The sequence below is a fragment of the Cryptomeria japonica genome, chromosome 9 (assembly GCF_030272615.1).
Source record: "Cryptomeria japonica chromosome 9, Sugi_1.0, whole genome shotgun sequence".
Taxonomy (NCBI): Eukaryota; Viridiplantae; Streptophyta; class Pinopsida; order Cupressales; family Cupressaceae; genus Cryptomeria; species Cryptomeria japonica.
The window spans coordinates 508,292,821-508,313,726 of NC_081413.1; the positions used below are offsets into that span (position 1 = coordinate 508,292,821).

The 20,906-nt window shown below is 36.7% G+C and overlaps 1 protein-coding gene across 1 annotated transcript in view; it reads right to left on the reverse strand.

Annotated features, from left to right (window-relative positions):
- Positions 1 to 20,555, reverse strand: part of LOC131046911 (uncharacterized) — a 46,133-nt gene extending 25,578 nt beyond the window's left edge. The window contains exons 1-2 of the mRNA XM_057980744.2: positions 20,127 to 20,555; positions 3,563 to 3,671 (exon numbers count right to left, since the gene is read on the reverse strand). Of these exons, the coding sequence (XP_057836727.2) occupies positions 3,563 to 3,671; positions 20,127 to 20,464 (447 nt within the window). The 5' untranslated portion in view covers positions 20,465 to 20,555. The remainder of the gene's footprint in view (positions 1 to 3,562; positions 3,672 to 20,126) is intronic.
- Positions 20,556 to 20,906: the final 351 nt, after the last annotated feature.

A 20,906-nucleotide genomic window follows, 5' to 3' on the forward strand; every position in this document is an offset into this window, starting at 1 on the left:
TTTGCTAGAAGTTTGACAAGGGCAATGGACTACATACTTGGTGTTGCAAGTGGTCCAGAGCGGTATTACTACATGTCTAGGTATGACTCCATATATTAGAGCTGCTTTAGAGAAACAGCAGTCCTCTTCGATTGTACAAAAGATGAAAAGCACACAAAAAATCATAGAATTGAAGAGAATGTGGGTAGATTCACAACATCTATTATGTCTTCATCTTCCAATATACCCAAGGCCATAGGTGCACCAAAAGATAGTGGAACATTGAACAGCTTTTTGAAACTAGAAGAAAAACAACATGAGATGATGCATTAGCTGATTTATTTTATTCAAGTGCCATTCCATTCAATGTAACTAAGAATCCACATTGTCGAAATGCAATTTAAAAGTTGCAGAATTTTGCAAAGGATGCACACCTCCATCTTTAAAGGCATTAAGAACAACTATTTTGGAAAGTTCAAAAGACAGAGTGACTGGGAAATTAGCCGAGATCAAAGCCTCTTGGAATGCAATAAGTTGCACTATATTGAGTGATGGATGGTCAGATCTGTGTCAAAGACCATTGAATAATGTTGTGATGGCTCTTCCTAATGGTGTTGTGTTCTTCAAGGTGATTAATACCATGAGCCAAAATAAAACTTCAGAGTATATTTTTCAAATATTGGATGAAGCCATTCTTGAAGGACTGAAAAATGTAGCTCAAGTGGTAACTGATAGTGCAACAAAATTGTGTGGAAGTTGAGAAGCTGATTGTATAGAAATACCCACAAATATATTGGAGCCCATGAGTTGCTGAGAAGCTGATTGTATAGAAATACCCACAAATATATTGGAGCCCATGAGCAACTCATTGTCTAGATTTGTTGCTTCATTACTTGGCTGAATTCTCATGAATCCATGAAGCAATTAATAGAGGGAGAGTAGTTCTAAATTTCATAAGAAATCGTCGTCTCACATTAAACCTTTACAAGCAGCTTGCATCTAGGGAGTAATTGAGGCCTTGTGACACAAGATTCACTTCATTTTATATAACTTTGAAAAGAGTGGTTGAAGAGAAAGCAGCTTTGAGGTCTGTTATTTGTTCCAATGAATGGGAAAATTCAGCGCTTTCTATAGGACCTAAGGGGAAGAACATAGAGCAAATCACTTTAAACAATAATTTTTGGGAAAGTGGAGCAAAGGTTTTGAATGTATGTGGACCACCTATTGATGTGCTTCACATGATTGTGTTGGAATATTGACATTGATGTCAAGGGCAAGTGATGGCAGAGTCATGGATGAAGAAGTTAACATGTGCCAAATTTGTGGCACCTCTTATAGAGTTATTGTTTGCTAGAAAAACTGATTTCTTTGTCTACATGGACCAACCCATGTTAAGCACCCTAGAGCAGAAAAATTAAACGAAGTATGCAAAACTTATATTTTAATTGGGACCACCCCCTCATAAGAGCCAACCCTTATTATAGGGAAATCAAATGTATTTAAATTAATCTTTTTGTTGGGTTCTAAAGAGGGACGACCCCCTTGAAGGAAAAAATAAATAAATATTAGATGCCTGCTGTTTGGGCCAACCACATTGGAAGAAAATAAATAAATAAATATTAGATGCCTGCTACTTGGGCCAACCAGATTGGAAAGGTACATCTCTTGGCAAAGAAATAAATCAATAAAAAACATTTTAACAGCTGCTGGCTGACCACATTGAGAAGGCATAACCGTTGGGTGAAAAGGTATGTTGAGGGGTATTTACAAGAGCCATTTGGTAATTCAAAGATAACTCATTCAAGCAGATCATTTATGTATGAAAGGCAGAGTAAAAAAACTACTACAGAAGATCTAACTTATGTGTTTTCAGTAGATTTTATGAGACACGTGATCTCATTAAGAGAAGACTAGAGGCGAATCTATGCAATGTTATGAGCAGACTTGTTGAGCAGGTTTGTGTGAAGATATTTTTCAGATTCATGAGCATTTATAGATCTTTTTGCAGATCTGAGTGGGAATATTTTTCAGATTTGAGAGCAGGGTTTAAGGCAGATTTTGATAGAGTTGTGAGCAGATTTTTGAAAGTGATTTAGGGCAGATTGAAGAGGAGTTCACAAACAAATTATTTTATTATACCTTGGAGGTAGTGCCTTCTATTTTACGAGATCAGAAGGTCGGTGCCTCTCAGTCAAAGAGATACGAGTCTCTTCCTGGATTGGTGTCCGGTGATAAGGGGATTGATGTATCATGTGGGTTGGTGCCTACAAAGCTTGTAACAAGTTTCCTATAAAAGCAATATTTTGTCGTGGTTCTCTCCCACAAGGATTTCCAAGTAAAATCATGTGTGCATCTTGTGTTCTCTATTGTTAGATCTTACTTGTGTGGATGCTTTTGATTATTGCTCTATGATAGCTAAAGTTTTAAATAAGTGAAAATTGTTGTCTACTGATTCACAACCCCAAGTATAAGTGTGTGTTTTATTCAAGTTGATGGTGACACTCCTTGCCTCGACATGCTTTATGAAAACATAGACCATGGTGAGGAAGTTATTCAAAAAACAATAAATAATATAGAAGCAAAGTATATGGAGATATAGGAGACCGATGATTGCATATGGAAAATGATGTTACACACCTTCACATGCAACAACTTGCTATTTGGAGCCTAAGTTATTTCATATCGATAGACAAGGTGGTTGTGAAATTATGGCAGGACTTTTCAAGGCCATTGACAAGTTTAACTAAATCCGACAATTGCAGCATTAATCAAAGATCAATGTTGGGAATAGAAGAGAGTAGAAGAGATGTTTGGAATGTGGGTAACCAAATATGACATGGTACGAATTGATATACCTAGGTATAGATAGTGGATGACCTATGGAGCACAAAATTTTGAGCTACAACACTTTGCTATTCAAATATTGAGTCAAGGAGCAAGTTCATCAGCTTGTGAGAGGAACTGAAGTTGATTTGACCACATCCATTCCAAAAAAGGAATAAGTTGTCCTGAAAGTTGGGAGATCTTGTCTACATTTGCAGCAATTTAAAATTGTTCACGAACAAATCAGCAAATTTAATGCCGAATTTTTTTTTCGAAATTTTTACCCTTGTGGAACTTCATCCAAAATTTATTGCTGCCAAACTCAAACTCAAATTCGAACCTTGTGACTTAGCTTTAATCCTTTGTATTTGAAGTAATGATTGTAATTACAATCTTAATGATTTCAAGTTTCCTAAAATGAATCACCACTATAAGCATTTGTGTAGATGATGCTTACACAATCACACATTCTAAATCTGCATTTGGATGTGTGGAGCAGTTAATTGTCATATCTCACTTATAAATGTCAGCCTTGTATGTTGAATTTCAATAGCAATCCATTGAATCAAAATGTGGCTTAACTCGTAATTTTGTAGTAGCAAAGACTTCACAAACCTTAAAAACCATGATTCTATAAAAAAAAATTGGCTAGAAGCTACTAGCAACACAACACAATACCATAGAGTAAAATTAAAGACAAAAACAAAAAGTGTTTGTTGACCTAGAAACTTAGGAATTTCTACAGCTAAGAAATTCCAACCTGGCCAGGGCATAGTCCAGCTCGGTGTACAAGCCCAACATGTGAAGTACCAAATGCTACTGGAAGCCCACCAGCAGCAACCAAATCACATCCTGGGGGGACTATGAATCTGCACAATCCACAACCCAATATTCAAAATCTCTTTTAACAAATTCAATTTTCATTTCTGCATAATCTGCAACAAAACATACACCAAAAGCCTTTGAAGAGTTTATATACACTGCAATAACTTTATCCTTATTTCTAAAATTGGTAATTTTATATTACTCGTCAAATAAATTTTCAAAAAAACAAAAAAGATTTCCCTATTCAATACCCTTTTTTCCCATAGCAAGAATTATACCATCCAAATTACATATCGAAAGCCTCTCTATTACTATATCCTTATATCCTTCTCTACACATTCTCTGCCCCAAATGAATCGAGTATGTATACATGAATGTTTGTAAAGTGACAACTTACTTCTCCAATAGTAAATTTCTTTTTCTATATATAAAACTTAACTCAGACAACAAAATTCTCAAAGCGAAAAAATACCTCCCTACTCTGTTAATTTTCAAACCATGGTCAGCAAATTCTGCACTCAGAAAAATAATCCTAACTGCAAACTAAAACTTCAATCAGAAAAGACCCAAGTACAACTAAAAAACAAACAAACGCTTTAAAAACTGTTATTTACTATACAGAAAATAAATTACACGTAAAACATTGTTCTTCTTCTGTATTCTATATTTTTTTAGCTGCTAAGTTATGCACCCAATATCTTTTTAGGGACAAAGGCAATCTTTTGGGCTTTACACACATGGGCTTTACACACATCCAACTCAATTTGAGCACCAAATTTAGTAGACTAGGTTTTTATCAAAAATACTAAAAACAGAAGACTAAATAAAATAGAAGACAAAGAACTTTATTCTGGAAACAAAAACAACTTATCTTCATGAATATAGATTCCCTCTAACTATTAAAATAGCTAAAAAATCTAGAAGAATCCAACGTTCACCTAACAATTAGAAAAATAAAGAAAACATAAAGCTGCTTTCAGTTCCAACTCAATTTGAGCACCAAGTTTAGTAGAATAGGTTGTTACGAAAAAGACTAAAAACAGAAAACTCAATAAAATAGAAGACAAAGAACTTTATTCTGGAAACAAACACAACTTATCTTCATGAATTTCGATTCCCTCTAACAATTAAAATAGCTAGAAAATCCAACGTTCACCTAACAATTAGAAAAATAAACAAAACGTAAAGCTGCTTTCAGTGCCCAGCTATAGGACAAAAACACTAAAATAAAAAGTGATTTATTGTGCCCAGCTGTACAAATACAACAGCCAAGCAACACATTTGAAAATTTAACACTCCCTCTTTGTAAGGAAGGTGTTCTCCATCAAACCAGGTCTCTCTCTCAGTATTTCAAATTTCCCATTTGCTAAGGGCCTTTGTCAAAATATCTGCTACATACCCATCTAAGGGTACATAGTGAAGAACTAGAACTCTCTTATTTACTTTATCTCTAAGCAAATGATATTTAATGTTTGTATACTTGGAGTCTAAGTCACCAGGTTCCACCGAATTTGAACCTTGAAGTTCGAAATTCGGCAAACTTGAAAAACTATGCAAAAAATCGATTAAATTCGATTAAATTCGAAAAAAAATTTAGGGTTTGTTAAAGTGTTTTTTATTTTTTTGGGTTTGCATTTTAGGGTTTTCTCGCGGATTTTATAAAAGGGCGACCGCAGGAGTTGCAATCACACCCACGCGAGTTGCTAACGGAGCCCACTCCGCCCGACCGCCACGCGAGTTGCCAAAGGAGCCTTGTCTGCCCGGCCGCAGGAGTTGCTCGGCCACCACCAGTCTGCAACGCCAGCAGCTCGCGTCGCCACCAGTCCGCGACACCACCAGCTCGCATCGCCACCAATCCGCGACGCCACCGGCAAGCATCGACACGTCCGCGACCAGTCCACGACCTGCACAGGTAGGCCGCCATTTTTTTTAAGTTTATTATTTTATTTTTTTTGTTTATAATGTTAATGTTTAAAAATTTATGATTTTATATTAATAGTTTGTAATATTATATTATATATTTTTATATTTTTTTTAGGTTTAATATTTTTATAAACAATTTAATAATGTTTATTATAAATTTTATTATTATTTATTTAATAATGTTGTTTATTTAATATTTTTTTAGGTTTATTATTTATTTGTAATGTTTATAATATTATTTATTAAATGTTTATAAATTTATAATGTTGTTTATTTAATATTTTTTTAGGTTTATTATTATTTAATAATGTTGTTTATTTAATATTTTTTTAGGTTAATTAATAGTTTATGCTTTATAATGTTTATTTATAAATTTATAATGTTTATTTTTTATAATGTTGTTTAATATTATTATTATATAATTTATAATTTTATATTAATGGTTTTTTATTATATTGTTTAATATTATATATTTTTATTATATATTTTTAAAAGGTTAAAATAAAAGTAGTGTGTTTTTTAATTTTTCTTTCCAAACACGCAGATTTTCATTTAATGGCTCCTCCCAAATCAACTTTTGAGGCATGGAAGCATGTGACCCGAAATGGAACTCACATCAAATGTAACATATGTCAGGCAAATATTATTGGAACTTTAACAAGGCTTAGGGACCACTTCCTTGCTAATACAAGGGGTCCAGGTGGAGGTGTTCAAGCATGCATAGGTGCGACTCCAGAACTTAAAGCTATTCTAGAGAAAGAGTTGGCTGCTTCAACGGTAGGCAAAATGAATAAGGCACAAAAGAAACAGAGAATTGAAGGAGATATATCTAGATTCACATCTGCCATGTCTTCCTCTTCTATGCAATCCGAAGCAGTGAGTGTACCAAAACAGAGTGGAACACTATACAACTTTTGGAAACCAGTAGAGAAACAACAAGTGGATGATGCAGTTGCTGATTTGTTCTACACAAGTACTATTCCATTCAATGTTGCGAGAAATCCTCATTTCCATAATGCAGTTCAGAAAATTGCAAAGTTTGGCAAAGGGTACACCCCCCCAGGTTCAGAGGCTATCAGGACAACTCTTTTGCAAAGGTCAAAAGATAGAGTGACTGAAAAATTAGCTGATGTCAAAGCCACTTGGAAGGAAACAGGTTGCACTATATTGAGTGATGGATGGTCAGATATGTGTCAAAGGGCATGGATTAATGTTTTGGTGTCTTGTCCTGAAGGTGTTGTGTTTTTGAAAGTCATTGACACCATGAACCACAAAAAAACTTTAGAGTATATTTTTCAAATATTAGAGGAAGCCATTCTTGAAGTAGGGATGGAAAATGTGGTTCAAGTGGTAACTAATAGTGCAGCAAATTGTGTGGGAGCTGGGAGGCTGATTGTAGAGAAGTACCCACAGATATATTGGAGCCCATGTGCAGCCCATTGTCTCGATTTGTTGCTTCATGACTTGGCTAAATTCCCATGGGCAAATGAAGCTATTCATAGAGGGAGAGCAATTGCAAATTTCATACGGAATCATCGTCTCACATTGAGTATTTATAGGCAGCATGCATCAAAGGAGTTGTTGAGGCCTTGTGAAACAAGATTTGCTTCATATTATATCACTTTGAAAAGAGTGGTTGAAGAAAAAGCAGCTTTGAGGTCTGTTATATGTTCCAATCAGTGGGAAAGTTCGGTGCTTTCTAAAGGCCCCAAGGGGAAGAACATAGAGCAAATCATCCTAAACAGCAATTTCTGGGAAAGTGCAGCAAAAGTCTTGCTTGTATGTGAACCAATTGTTGACGTGCTTCGTATGGTTGATGGTGACACTCCTTGCCTTGGCATGATTTATGAAAGCATGGACCGGTGTAAGGAATCTATTCAAAAAGCACTAAATAATGAAGAAGCAGAATATATGCAGATATGGGAGACAGTTGATTGCAGATGGAAAATGATGCACACACCTTTACATGCAACAGCTTGCTTTTTGGAGCCTAAGTTGTTTTCTATTGATATAAGGGGTGATAATGAAATCATGGCAGGGCTTTACCAAGCCATTAGCAGGTATGTACCAAATCCAGAAATTGCAGCACTAATCAGAGATCAAAGTTGGCAATACAAGAGAGGAGAAGGGATGTTTGGAGGGGCAGAAGCCAAATATGACTCGCCACGTATGTCTAGATATAGATGGTGGATCTCTTATGGATCATCAGCTCCTGAACTGCAAGAGTTTGCTATTCGAATTTTGAGTTTGCAAGTTCATCAGCTTGTGAGAGGAACTGGAGTTGCTTTGACCACATCCGTTCCAAAAAGAGAAACAAATTGCTGACTGGAAAGTTGGGAGATCTTGTCTATGTTCGCAGCAATTTGAAATTGCTGATGAACAAATCAGCAAAGAACACTTCTTTACAACAAACTCTTGAAGGCATAGCAATGCCAGATGCAGATGAACCTGACTTTGCAGATGATGAACTGAGTAGTGATACAGATGATGATGATTTGGCATCCCAGCCAAGTGCTCTTGATGACTTAGAGTTATTTTAAAGTTCTAAAGTTTTTGACTGTTATTGTACCTTTTTGACAAAAGAACATCTTTGCAATAGTGAAAGCATATGTTTCCTATGGTTTATATTTTATAAATGTGTCATCTTTTTGTAATGATTTCAAATCTATTTATCAATGTTAAACTATTTACACAAATTTATAGATATATTACATATATTTATTAAAAAAAAAATTTAAAATTACATATGGCGAATTTAATTCGAATTTTATACATTTCGAATTTTTTCGCATTGAACTTCATTCGAATTTCAAAGCTGTCGAACTTTGAATTCGAATTCGTACCTGGTGACTTAGCTTGGAGTGATCAAGAAACACTAGATTCTTGGAGAGCTTGATGCAGCTTTAATTGTCACAATTCACTATTGTCAGCTCCAACATCTGATAAATTATTTCTACCATCAATTTGCAGAGCCAAAAAGACTCACAACTCACAAAAGAAGTTGCTATCTATTCTGCCTTGACTGAACTCAATGCTACCACTGCTTGCTTCCTGCTGAATTGAGATATGACAACTAACCCCATGTTGAAAACAGCCTGATGTGCTCTTCCTAGCACAAGCATTACCTACCCAATCAAAATCCACAAAGCCATGCAACATGAACTCTCCATCTCCAACATACTTTAACCTGTAATGAATTGTGCCCTCCAAGTATCGGAGCACATGCTTTGCAATAGTCTAATGAAACTGTATTGGCTCAAAAATGATCTAGCTGACTGAATTTGCTTAGAGAAAATATCAAGTTGAGAATTCAACAAATACATTAGGGAAATCATCAACTACCGGTACAAAATAGGATCCATCGATTCAAATTTTACATTACCAGCCAACTTCAGATTTGGAATCATCAAAGTAGCAAGAAAATTACAATCTGAAACGCTGTGAAAATGGAGGTTAGTAAAAACCAATAGGAATTTATCTTAGTAAGAGTTTTCAACCATAAGCAACACATGAAGACAAATCAATTCAAAGCATTATCAAAGAAGATTAGTAATACAAAAAGCTAGTTAGGAAATAAATAAAACGAAATGAACTTCCCCATGATGCTCCCTATGCCATGACTCTTCCTTGTCCTCCTCCTCTCCAAGATCCTGCTGCTATGAGAAGCATGCCCTCAACTTGAGCACTAGCACAAAAGGATGTCAAATGGAGGATGAGAGATGGTTGATTATGTCAAGTGTGGATGAGGATGCAAATAAAGTGTTAATGTAAACTAGCAACTCCAACTAGTGGAAGAGCTAAAATATCGTACAAATCATTCAAAATCTAAGCAAAATAACAATGCATGGATAACTCTTCTCTCTCTTATCAATGAAGGAATGAGCTCTATTTATAGGGAAAATGGGCAAATGACGAGTTGAGATTGAATTGTTTGAGGAAGGGTTAGGATTGTTTGAGGAAGTGTTGATCCTCAATCCATGTGCTCTCTTTTAAGCCAATCACATGTTGACAAGTGTCAACAAGGGAAGGCTTGAGAGGAGAGGGGGACAAAGCATTAAATGTTTGAAGACTTGAAGGAAGCCATTAAAGGCTTAAGAGGACTCTAGAAGGAAGCTATTAAAAGCTTGAAGACTTTGAAGGAAGCCATTAAAGGCTTAAGAAGACTTTAGAAGGAAACCATTAAAGGCTTAAAGACTTTAAAGGAAGCCATTAAAGGCTTGAAGACTCTAGAAGGAAACCATTAAAGGCTTGAAAACTTTGAAGAAAGCCATTAAAGGCTTCAGTTGAAGGATTTTGGGTTAACCTTTGGTTTAGGAATGTGCAAACCATTAAAGGGTGATTAGGCTAATAATAGAGGTTTAGACATGATTAGAAGGATGGTTAACTTGCAACTTGCATTTTCTAGAAAGTGCAAGTGGGTGAAAGATTTAGGAATTTAAATTATTTATTTAAATATGAGAGATGGGATTTAAATAAATGTTAATTTATTTAAATGTGAGAGGGGGGTTAATTAAACAAATATGCTTTATTTATTTAATTAATAGAAGAACATAGTTAGAATGAATTAATTAAATATTAATTTAATTAATAGTTGAACAATGGTTAAATAATCAAATAAATATCAAAAATATCTATTTAATTAAATGGACAAAAATGGGTGTCTACACAAACCATCATTTGCATTGTCTTTAGAATCTCTACTATGTACTTCCCTTGACTTGGGAAGACTTCACTTGTACCCTACCACACCTCAAGACGCCAAAAATAGTGCATAGGGTCAATATCCTTCATATCAAACTCAAAGATCAACTCCCCTTTGCACCAAGCTACAAGTTTCTCATTGCCACCTATAAGAATTACGTCATCCACATACACCACTAAATTAAAAGATCAGACTTATCAAACAAATGGTAAAGTTAGGATCAACAGCAATTTTGGAAAGGCCTAACTTCAAGAAGCAGTCATTGATCTATGATTAATAAATCCCATAAGGCCTTCTTAAATTTGCATGCACGAGTATCTTGCTTCTTCAAAAAAATTACTTTGATATAAGTGTATTTAGCAATTAGAGCAAAGATATCATCATAATCAGCTCTCTCTCTCTCTCTCACCTGTGCAAAGAATCTAGCCTTGTGCTTCTCTATGCTCTCATCTGATGCATGCTTTGTTGGCATTATGATTTGTCATTAATTTCCTTGTTTGTTAAATCATTTTGTTATTGATACCACCACAGAATAAGCACAATGAAAAATCTGAGTAAGACAGCAAATGCATGGGAATGTATCAGATGTATGTGCGAAGCCTATTGACATATGTAACCTATGGCAACACAACTCCATCAAGCATACAATGACTTGGTCATGATTACGAGTGGCTTTGTTTCGTTTTGAAGTTTGTAAATAACATTCTTGGTGCTGTAGATGTTCATTATTTTTCTGTCATCTGTATTAAGAAAGTAAACACAGATCAGAATTCAAATAAAACATTAACAGAATAATTCAGCGAAAGATAATGATTTCATTTGTTGACGTGTAGCTAGGTTGGATCTTTCTAGGGCCAACCTAGCATGTTTGATGGCTAAGTGGCCTGTCGGCCTTAGCCACAAGGTTGGCAAAATTTAATGTATTAATCATTCAATCTGGCCCTAAGTGGGCGGCTTCATTTGGGCCCTAATGTAACTTGTAAATTCAATTGTACCTTGTTCATGTATTAGGTCTGGCCCTATACATGTAACTTTTAAATTAAATAGGGCTGATCCTATTTTTGGCACCAAGTTGGAAGGGCCGACACAAGGCTTATTAGCAAAGCTTGCCACATATATAAACCAAATCATTTGTAATCATTCAACATACAATTAGCAAATCATCTACTTATGATCAGCAAAGTCATCTCTGCAAATCTGCATTTCAAACAGCAGCAAATTTGTTCAGGGCTTCATTTAGGGCAGCGACTTCAAGACTAAGATCAGAGAACTTCTCTAGTGTCATGTCCCCACTCTAGCTCAGTCTAGCAGAGACATGTGAGTCAGCTTATTATGGGGTCTTGTAGGCTGACAGGGTTGGACAGAGACCCGGTATGGTTATTCAGTGTTGGAGACTTGGTGTTCTAGCAGTTATTGATCAGTTGGGAGACATTCCTTGTTTTTAGGAGGCAGTTCCTACTTTTTAGGAGGTTTGATCATGCCCAAGGTTGGGTCTCCATGAGATGCCTCTTTGGGTTCAGTTTCAGAGAGATTGGGCTTGTTTCCTAAATTTTGGGAGCATCCCTAGATTTTAGGGATGAGACTACCAGTGAATCCTTGATTTCCAACTTCAGTCACAGACAGGTGACAGGATGATTTTAGGGTTTGTAATGTCAGTTGGGCATTTTGTGGCTATTTGGGTTATATTTTTAATATTTCCTAAGTTAGCGTTTAATAATTAAATAAGGCTAAGTTGTTAGCCATTTTGGAGTAATAAGGGGATTTTTGGCCTCATCTGGATGTGCATCCTATTGTGTGATAGCTCGTTGGAAAGATCTTGGAATTCTTTAAATCTTTCTCTTTGGTCTCAGGGCAATTCAGTGAGCGGATTTCTGTCTATGGGGAAAAAGGTCATTTTCTAGTAACATGACCACTTTAAAATAAGAAATTATAACATTTCCACTAGACCACGCCACTTGGAGACAATTAGGGTTCGATTTGCAATTGAGAGGGGTTATAAGGGGATAGGAGCTTCATTCTATCATCATCTTTTGCATATTTGACAACTTGTATGAATTTGCTCTGGAGAGCGATTTCTAGACTGGGACGCAAACCCCAGGATTAGGATTGGCTGGGACGTAGCCCTCAGCAATCTTTGGCACCGGACTTATAAGGCATTGTGCGTGGTGATTAAGGACAGAGGCATCAATTCTCAGTAGGGTTTCAGCGTAGCCTACCATCTTTCCAGTGGAGACGTGGTTCATTGCAGCTGGAGGAATGCCATTTGAAGCAAATACACCACGTGGTGTATAGGGTATTGCTTGTATTCACTTCCAGTGTATGTGGGGTTGGAGAACATTCTTCATCTTCCAGTTTGACTTCGAATTTGTATGAGAGCTTGGGAAATACATTGGATTCATTGTTTGGCTTTGTAATTCAGACAAATCTGCCTGGTACGATTTGCAATAATTCTGACTTTTGTTGTATACCTCATTTAGTTCAGTATTGCTTCATATTTGCTGTTATCTATTCCTTCCTATGCTATAAAACAATCAAAAACACAAAAACAAACAACCCTTTCTGCACTTCTGTCTAGTTCTGTAAGAAAAACTTAAATAAACAAGAAAACAAAATTAAAAATAAAAAAATTACAGCAGGTTAACAGCAAAGATCTATCAGGGATCTTTCATCTAGGGCTGGCGAATTCATCCTCAAGGCCAGCGAACTGCTCCTAGGGCAGAAAACTTGCTCTATATGTTGTGTATCACTTTCAGACCAAGCATTTTGTCTACATCAGATTGCGAATCAATCAGATAAGTCTATTCTATGTGCTGTTCACTCTGCTATGTGCTGTTCACTCTGCTGTGTGCCCTAATTTGGGTTTTATGTTGCTCATATCACTTCATGTGTGAAGTGAAGTTGTAATACTCATACTGATTTCTGAGTTAATATAAGTTTAGACTTTGTTGCTGGGTTTTTCACCTCCAAGAGGGAGGTTTTCCTAGGGTACTGTTGTGTTATGCGTGTTTATTGTTTTATTTCTGCATGTTGTTATCAGTCTGATCTATAAAACTAACATGGTATCAAAGCAGGTTTGAAGCGATTGTGATCAGACTGTCTGATAGCAGCGAAGCACTCTTCACCTTCATCAAGCAATTTCTAGCATTGAAGATGGTGACCGGTTTAAAGGTTGAAGATAGACTTGACGGAGCTTTGAACTTCACCTTGTGGAAGGTTAGAGTTCTTATTGCACTTGAAGAGAATGATCTACTTCAGTTTGTAGAAGGAAAAGATCAGCCTGAGCCTGAAGATCAAGAAGAGAAACTCCAATTCAAAAAGAATGTTGTCAAAGCAAACAAGATCCTGACTGACTCCGTGAAGGATCACCTTGTGCCTATCATTTCCAAGATGTCTTCAGCCAGAGATATGTTCAAGATATTGGAAGGGATGTATGAGATCAACAACACAAGTACAGCACTTGCATTGAGGCAGCAACTTCATCAAGCCAAGATGGCAAAGGGAGATTCAATCATATCCTTCTTCATGAAGATTGCAGAATTGAGAGATCAGCTTAGCACCATTGGAGATGAAGTTGTGGACAAGGATCCTGTCATGCTAGCGTTGAATGGCCTTCCTCACTCTTGGGAGCCATTTATCCAAGGCATAAGTGGGAGATCCGAATTTCCCAAATTTGATCGCCTTCGTGCTGATTGTGAAATATCCCAAATGGATCCTTTTGTTGTTGCTGCTGTAAATTCTTAATTAAACATACTATATTTTTGTGATTTTCCTGTGATCTTATAGAATAGACAGAAGTTGCAGAAAGGGATTGTTTCTTTTTGGGTTTTGATGTTATAAGTAAAGTAATTGATAAATAGCAACAATTGTGAAATAAAACAGTAAACAATGTTCATATGTAAGAACACTTAAGCAGTCTGAAAATACTGCAAATCATTCCAGGCAAATAACCTAGTTTTGTATTCAGCAAGAATCCATACATTTATTAGGAGTTGTTCTCAATCTGGATTGATGCCAGATGGAGGAATATTACTGGCAACGAACAAGGAAGACCAAATAAGCTGAATACAACCCTTCAAGCCAACATACAAACAAGGCATGGTTGCAAAGGAGGCGTGGAAGCTGCTGCAAATCACGTGCCAGCTGAAATAGACTAGCCGCCCTATTGAAACCCCCAATATGCACGCTGAATCTTCAGGACAAGAAGATGTGTCTTCTACCTCTGACAATCTCTGTGCAATCCTGGATAAATCCGCTATCAACTCCTGTTGAGGGCTACGTCCCAACAAGCTCAGGCCTGGGGTTTGCGTCCCAGACCAAAATCACTCTTCCAGAGCAATTCCCAAATTCGCAAGTTTCAAAATGATCAAAGATGCTATCAATTAGGTTTTCATCTCCTTATAACACCTTTCCCTTTGCAAATCGAACCCTAAAGAATAATAAAGCTTGCACTTTATAATTAAAGTGACACTTTCCCAATTATGGCGTCAAACTATAGAAAAATATCACTTTTATTGCGAATAAATAGCTTCAAGCATCCAAAAAGACTCCGAGAGGTGAGAATCATTTAGCAAAGTTCAAGACCTTTCCAACGAGCTATAACACATAGGCATATCAAACCAGATGAAGCCAAAAACCCCTTATTACTCCAAAATGGCTATATACATAGCCTTATTTTAATTTATTTAATCGCTAACTTAGGAAATATTTAAATATATCAAAATATATCCATAGATCCAATAATAGCCCAAAATAACCAACCAAACATGAATCTGACTTTGTCACCTGTCTGTGACTGATGCCGGACAAGATGGGCCAACTGGTAGTCCCATCCCTAAAATCTAGGGATGCTCCTAGAAACTAGGAAACACGCCCAATCTTCCTGAAACTGAAACCATGGTATGGTCCCGTGGAACCTCAAATATGGAAACTGCCACAACCTCCTAAAAAGTAGGGAATCTCTCTAAAATCAAGGAACTGCTCCCAACGGCCCATAAACTGCCTGAAACACCAACTCCGGATATTGAATACCCTGTGTGAGTCTCTATCCACCACTGCCAGCCTATGAGATCCAAATAATAGACCATCCCACTACTCTTCTCCTGTCACCTAGAAAGGGGACATTACAGATTGTATTCAAGAAGAGTCAAGGTTGATATCAAGAGGAATTGAGCATAATCATTATGATGTGGAAAATCAAGTCCTTGCTACACACACTTCTATGGAAAGAGGCAAAAGAAGAAAGAGGGATAGAGACAGAGATCCAGATCCTATTCTGAAAAAGAAGGACTTATCTCACATTCAATGTTTTAGGTGTGACAAGTATGGCCACATTGCTCGAGAGTGCAAATTTAGGTCTACTCCTCTAGCTTCTTCTACGGAAGTTGACATAGGGACACCTTAGGAGGAGCCAAGGTCAAATGTCAACTCAGAAGGGTTCTTGTTCTAAAAGGAGGAAATGTCATTTCAGCTTCAAAGGGAGCCTGACATTCCAGCTTCAATGGGAGTCACATTGTCTTGAAGATTTTGTTAATGCATTCTTCTCTGCGAGAGAAGTTTGAGGTGCAAGCCCTTGTTAGTGCATTCTTCTCTGCAAGAGAAGTTTGAGGTGCAAGCCCTTGTTAGTGCATTCTTCTCTGCGAGAGAAGTTTGAGGTGCAAGCCCTTGTTCCACCCTCTGCGAGTAAGTATGGTGGATCCACCCTCTACGAGTAGGTATGGTGGATGTCATGTGAGAAACTCCATGACTTGGCACTTGTGTTTATTCACCCTCTGGGAGTAGCCATGGTGAACGTCATGATGAGATGACGACATCACGTTGAGGATTCCGTGATGAGCACTTGTGTTCATTTGTTTTTTTTGTTTTCCATCCATGGGAGCAACCATGATGGACCCACCCTCTGGGAGTAGCCATGGTGGTTGTCACAATGTGACTCAAATATTGAGAAGGACTCCTCCCTAGCTAAGAGGGAGTGTTGATGTGTAGCTAGGTCGGATCCTTCTAAGGCCAACCTAGCATGTTTGATGGCTAAGTGGCCTGTTGGCCTTAGCCACAAGGTTGGCAAAATTTAATGTATTAATCATTCAATCTAGCCCTAAGTGGGCGGCTTCATTTGGGCCCTAATGTAACTTGTAAATTCAATTGTAACTTGTTCATGCATTAGGTCTGGCCCTATACATGTAACTTGTAAATTAAATAGGGCTGATCCTATTTTTGCCGCCAAGTTGGAAGGGCCGACCCAAGGCTTATTAGTTATTAGCAAAGCTTGCCACATATATAAACCAAGTCATTTGTAATCATTCAACATACAATTAGCGAATCATCTGCTTATGATCAGCAAAGTCATCTCTGCAAATCTGCATTCCAAACAGCAGCGAATTTGTTCAGGGCTTCATTTAAGGCAGAGACTTCAAGACTAAGATCAGAGAACTTCTCTAGGGCTGGCGAATTCATCCTCAAGGCCAGCGAACTGCTCCTAGGGCAGCAAACTTGCTCTATATGCTGTGTATCACCTTCAGACCAAGCATTTTGTCTACATCAGATTGAGAATCAATCAGATAAATCTGTTCTATGTGCTGTTCACTCTGCTGTGTGCCCTAATTTGGGTTTTCTACTGATCATATCACTTCACGTGTGAAGCGAAGTTGTAATACTCGTACTGATTTCTGAGTTAATATAAGTTTAGACTTTGTTGCTGGGTTTTTTACCTCCAAGAGGGAGGTTTTCCCAGGGTACTGCTGTGTTATGCGTGTTTATCGTTTCATTTCTGCATGTTGCTATCAGTCTGATCTATAAAACTAACATCATTCACATGATTTTGGATCATCAGTTTCTCTGGAACTATGAACTCAGATCAGATGTATTATAAGAAATGTTTATGTTGTATTCAGAAAGTCTTGCCTGTACATGATTCAAAGGGTTGATCATGTCCCTTCTAGAGAAGAATTCCAATATGGATCAGAATGTCATTTTGGGCTATCATATCATTTACAAACAAATCAAAATATTATGATTGCAGCAGATTGATAAATATTGCTTTGATAAAATGGTTGTAAGACATTTAAAGGTTTTAATTAGTGATTATCTTCAACTAATCAAACAGTTAGTTGCCAGCTGTTTTCTAATCTCTTTATGATCGCTGAAATCATTATAAGAGTTTATTTGTAAGGAAAGGTTGCCATAACTGTTTGGACAGTTTCAAGTTGGATCTAACTAATTTATAACCATCAACCGATTTTGACATTGTTCAAAAACACATTTGTGCAAAGAGTTTGGGATGGATTTTTTTTGGTGATCTGCCTATGATTCGCTGAAGAGAAAATTATGAATTCAGAAGATTGAAATAAGATGACTGCTGCTAGATTTTGAAGAAGTTATACACTTTCAGTGATGAGATTGTATCAAGTTTTCAATTTCGAATTGTTTAATTCTTTTCTGATTCAAGGTTACCATGAGTTGTTAATCATGGCTGTGACAGATTGATATATTGCAGTTAATGTCCATTCTGAGTATGTGAGGATAGGGCCACTAGAGTTTATCAACAACTTTCAGATATTTAATTTATTCTGAGTTTATATTGCAGTGATACAGAGTTTTCTTTTGTGATAACTAACTTCAGACAGTAACCTTGCAAAAATTCAGAGACTTTCAATATCTTTCGCTGAACATTGTTTTGCAGACACTCAGAAGATATTTGAAATACAAGTCAGTTTCAATGTGCTTATATCTTCAGATTACTCAAAGAACACATTGAAATTTTAGACTGTTAAAATGTATTTATATATTTGTTTCTAAAATGACAAGTGGCAGTGAGATCTTTTTGTTCTAGAGTTGGTGCTCGATAGAGAAGGGATTTGGTGATTCCTTGGGTTGGTGCCCTAAAAAGTTGTAAATCATTTCAATTGTGAGGCCGGATTAGGACAGTAGCTCCTAACAGCATTTCTCACCATGGTTTTCCCACATTGGGTTTCCACGTAAAATCCTTTGTGTTCTTATTGTTGCATCCTTTTCAGTTTCAGTTGCTGCATCTTTTAAATTCTAGTTTGAAGTTGATAAAAGTTTTTGAATTAAAGATTAGCAAGATATCTAGTCTACAACTGATTCAACATGCTTCACCTTATACAACCACTTGGAATCTCTCTCTCTCTCTCTCTCTCTCTCTCTCCAAAGAATCTAGCCTTGTGCTTCTCTATGCTCTCATCTGATGCATGATTCACCTTATACAACCACTTGGAATCAATCACTAGTTTCCCATTTGGTCTTCATACAATCTCCCAAACATCACTCTATATAATGGAGTCATAATCCTCTATCATGGCATCTCACACTTGTATTGGAGCCTATTTAAAACTAGAAGCTTTTTGCATCAATGATGGATGAAATCAAAGTAAAATAACATGAATACGTCTTAGGGGGACAACTCACTAAGAAAGAACGTTCAATGCCCCTACTTGTTCTTGTGCCACCAACAATGTCTCAGTAAGCCATATAGGCTTTCTAGGTACAATGGATAGTAATGAGGCATCTATTGCTACATTATAACTTGGCTGAACTACAATTGGTACTGTTGCATTTTGTTGCTCAAAACTTGGCATCTATTGCTTCTTAGGTGAAAATAATTAAATATCCTAAGTAAACTTATTAGATAGGATCAATATCACATTTAGGATAGAAACATATACAAAGTGAAGTAAATATTCCAAGAAGACCCTGCCATAAGTGTAACTTAAGAGAAATGAGAAATGAGAAATGGTTCCTAAGTTCCTAGCAACTAGGCCTGATCAATTAACCATGAACAACGATAGAATAACCTCCACCCCCAAAAAAGAAGTGAGAATAGAACCCATCAAAAGAAGAGAAAGAGAAAACCCGTAGGAAAAAACTGTATCTCAAGGAGAGGATGATGAATGAATTTGGAAGCTGCTTGTGTAAATCAATGCCAATGCTGAACTATGACTAAAAACAATCCAGAGGAGCAAGTACCATACAAAATTCAAGAACACTGACCATAATGAATGGCTTTCAATTTGAGATGTAACCCGATGTGAACCAAATGCAAGATGCAGGGCCATTTAACATATGGCTCTTAATCTAAGATGTAACCTACGTAAATCCAAATGTTTCAAATCATAAGCAAGATGCAGAAAAGAGAGAACTAGAAGATCTAGAAGCTGATGCAACTTCATTGAGATTTCACCAAGATGGAGGTGGAATCATGATGAATGCCATTCGACTACACTCTCATCCATTATTACGTCCTATTGTGTACAAACACTAGAAGCCTATGTATGGAGCCCCCCAGAATGGGACTTTATTGTAGTTCATAATTTGGAAGATGCCCTAGTGTAAAACCCCCAAAAAGATAAGTATATGATAAGATGGTACTTTATAAGATGATAAGATGGTACTTTATTAATATTCCACGTGAATATTATTTGTATAATGAAAACTTATAGATACTACATGAGCTAAAATAATATTGAGAAAGAGACTAGAAGGTGAAAAGCTCAAAGAAAGAGGCTAGAAGGTGAAATGTTAAGAATTTTTTAATAATCACTGTTCAATCCTACACTAATTAAGAAATTGACAAATAGAATTCTTCTCAGACAGGAAGCTTCAAGCATGAAGGAACTTCATTCATTTATAATTTTCGAAATGAAAAGAAGTTTTACTAGAAGAAAGCGAAGTAATAGTTTTTTTCACTTTAGGAATTATGTCCTGCAATGCATCAAATTAATAAATGAAGTGGATAAACATCAAATTGTTCGTGGAAATAGAAATTCACATTACCATTCAGCTAAATTCTCAAAACAAAGAAGATAGATCTCTCTTATCCTATAACATTTTTTTATCAAGTAGCAGGAACTTGCATACTTACAGCTTCTTCTCCTCCACCACAATCTTTTCGGCGTAAGTGCCATCTTCAACGCCGAATACCCGGTCCCCAACTTTGACTCTGGTGACCCCCTTCCCTATTTCTTCCACAATTCCAGAGAAATCGGAACCTGGGACAAATGGAAGCGGAGGTTTTTCCTGGTATTTCCCCATGCACGCCAAAACTGTGGCATAATTCACACTCGCAGCCTTGACTCTGATCAGAACAGATGTGGGTGACGTCAACTGAGGAACAGGATAATCGGTTCTAATGTACACTGGGGAGGTTTCTGAGATGGGTACGGTCGGATCACCTAGTTTTCTGCATACCAAGGCCTGCATCTTGTTAGGCTTAGGAGAATACGGTAAAAAAATTCTGCGTAGAGATAGTCAAGCCTAGTCCGGGTCAATAGATTTATCATTCCAATTTACAATATAAGACCTATAAATACGAAGAATATGTAGAGGAAGAGCATCAATAGATAACATAGTTCCAATAACCGTCACCTTATTGTCATGTTGACCTCTCAATAGTCGTTATAGTGAAAACATCATTAATAAATTAGTTTTGTACCAATAGTCGATCATTTTTTGTAATTAATTGACCCATTTGTGCACAACTATTGGAACATTTGTTTCATTTGTGTACCACTATTGGAACATTTGTTTCATTTGTGTACCACTATTGGAACATTTGTGCACATTTGTCAACAAGTACTAGCGATTTTGAGTTGACGGTTATTGGAACATCTTTAGTTAGGTATCAGGGGACACTTTGAAATGT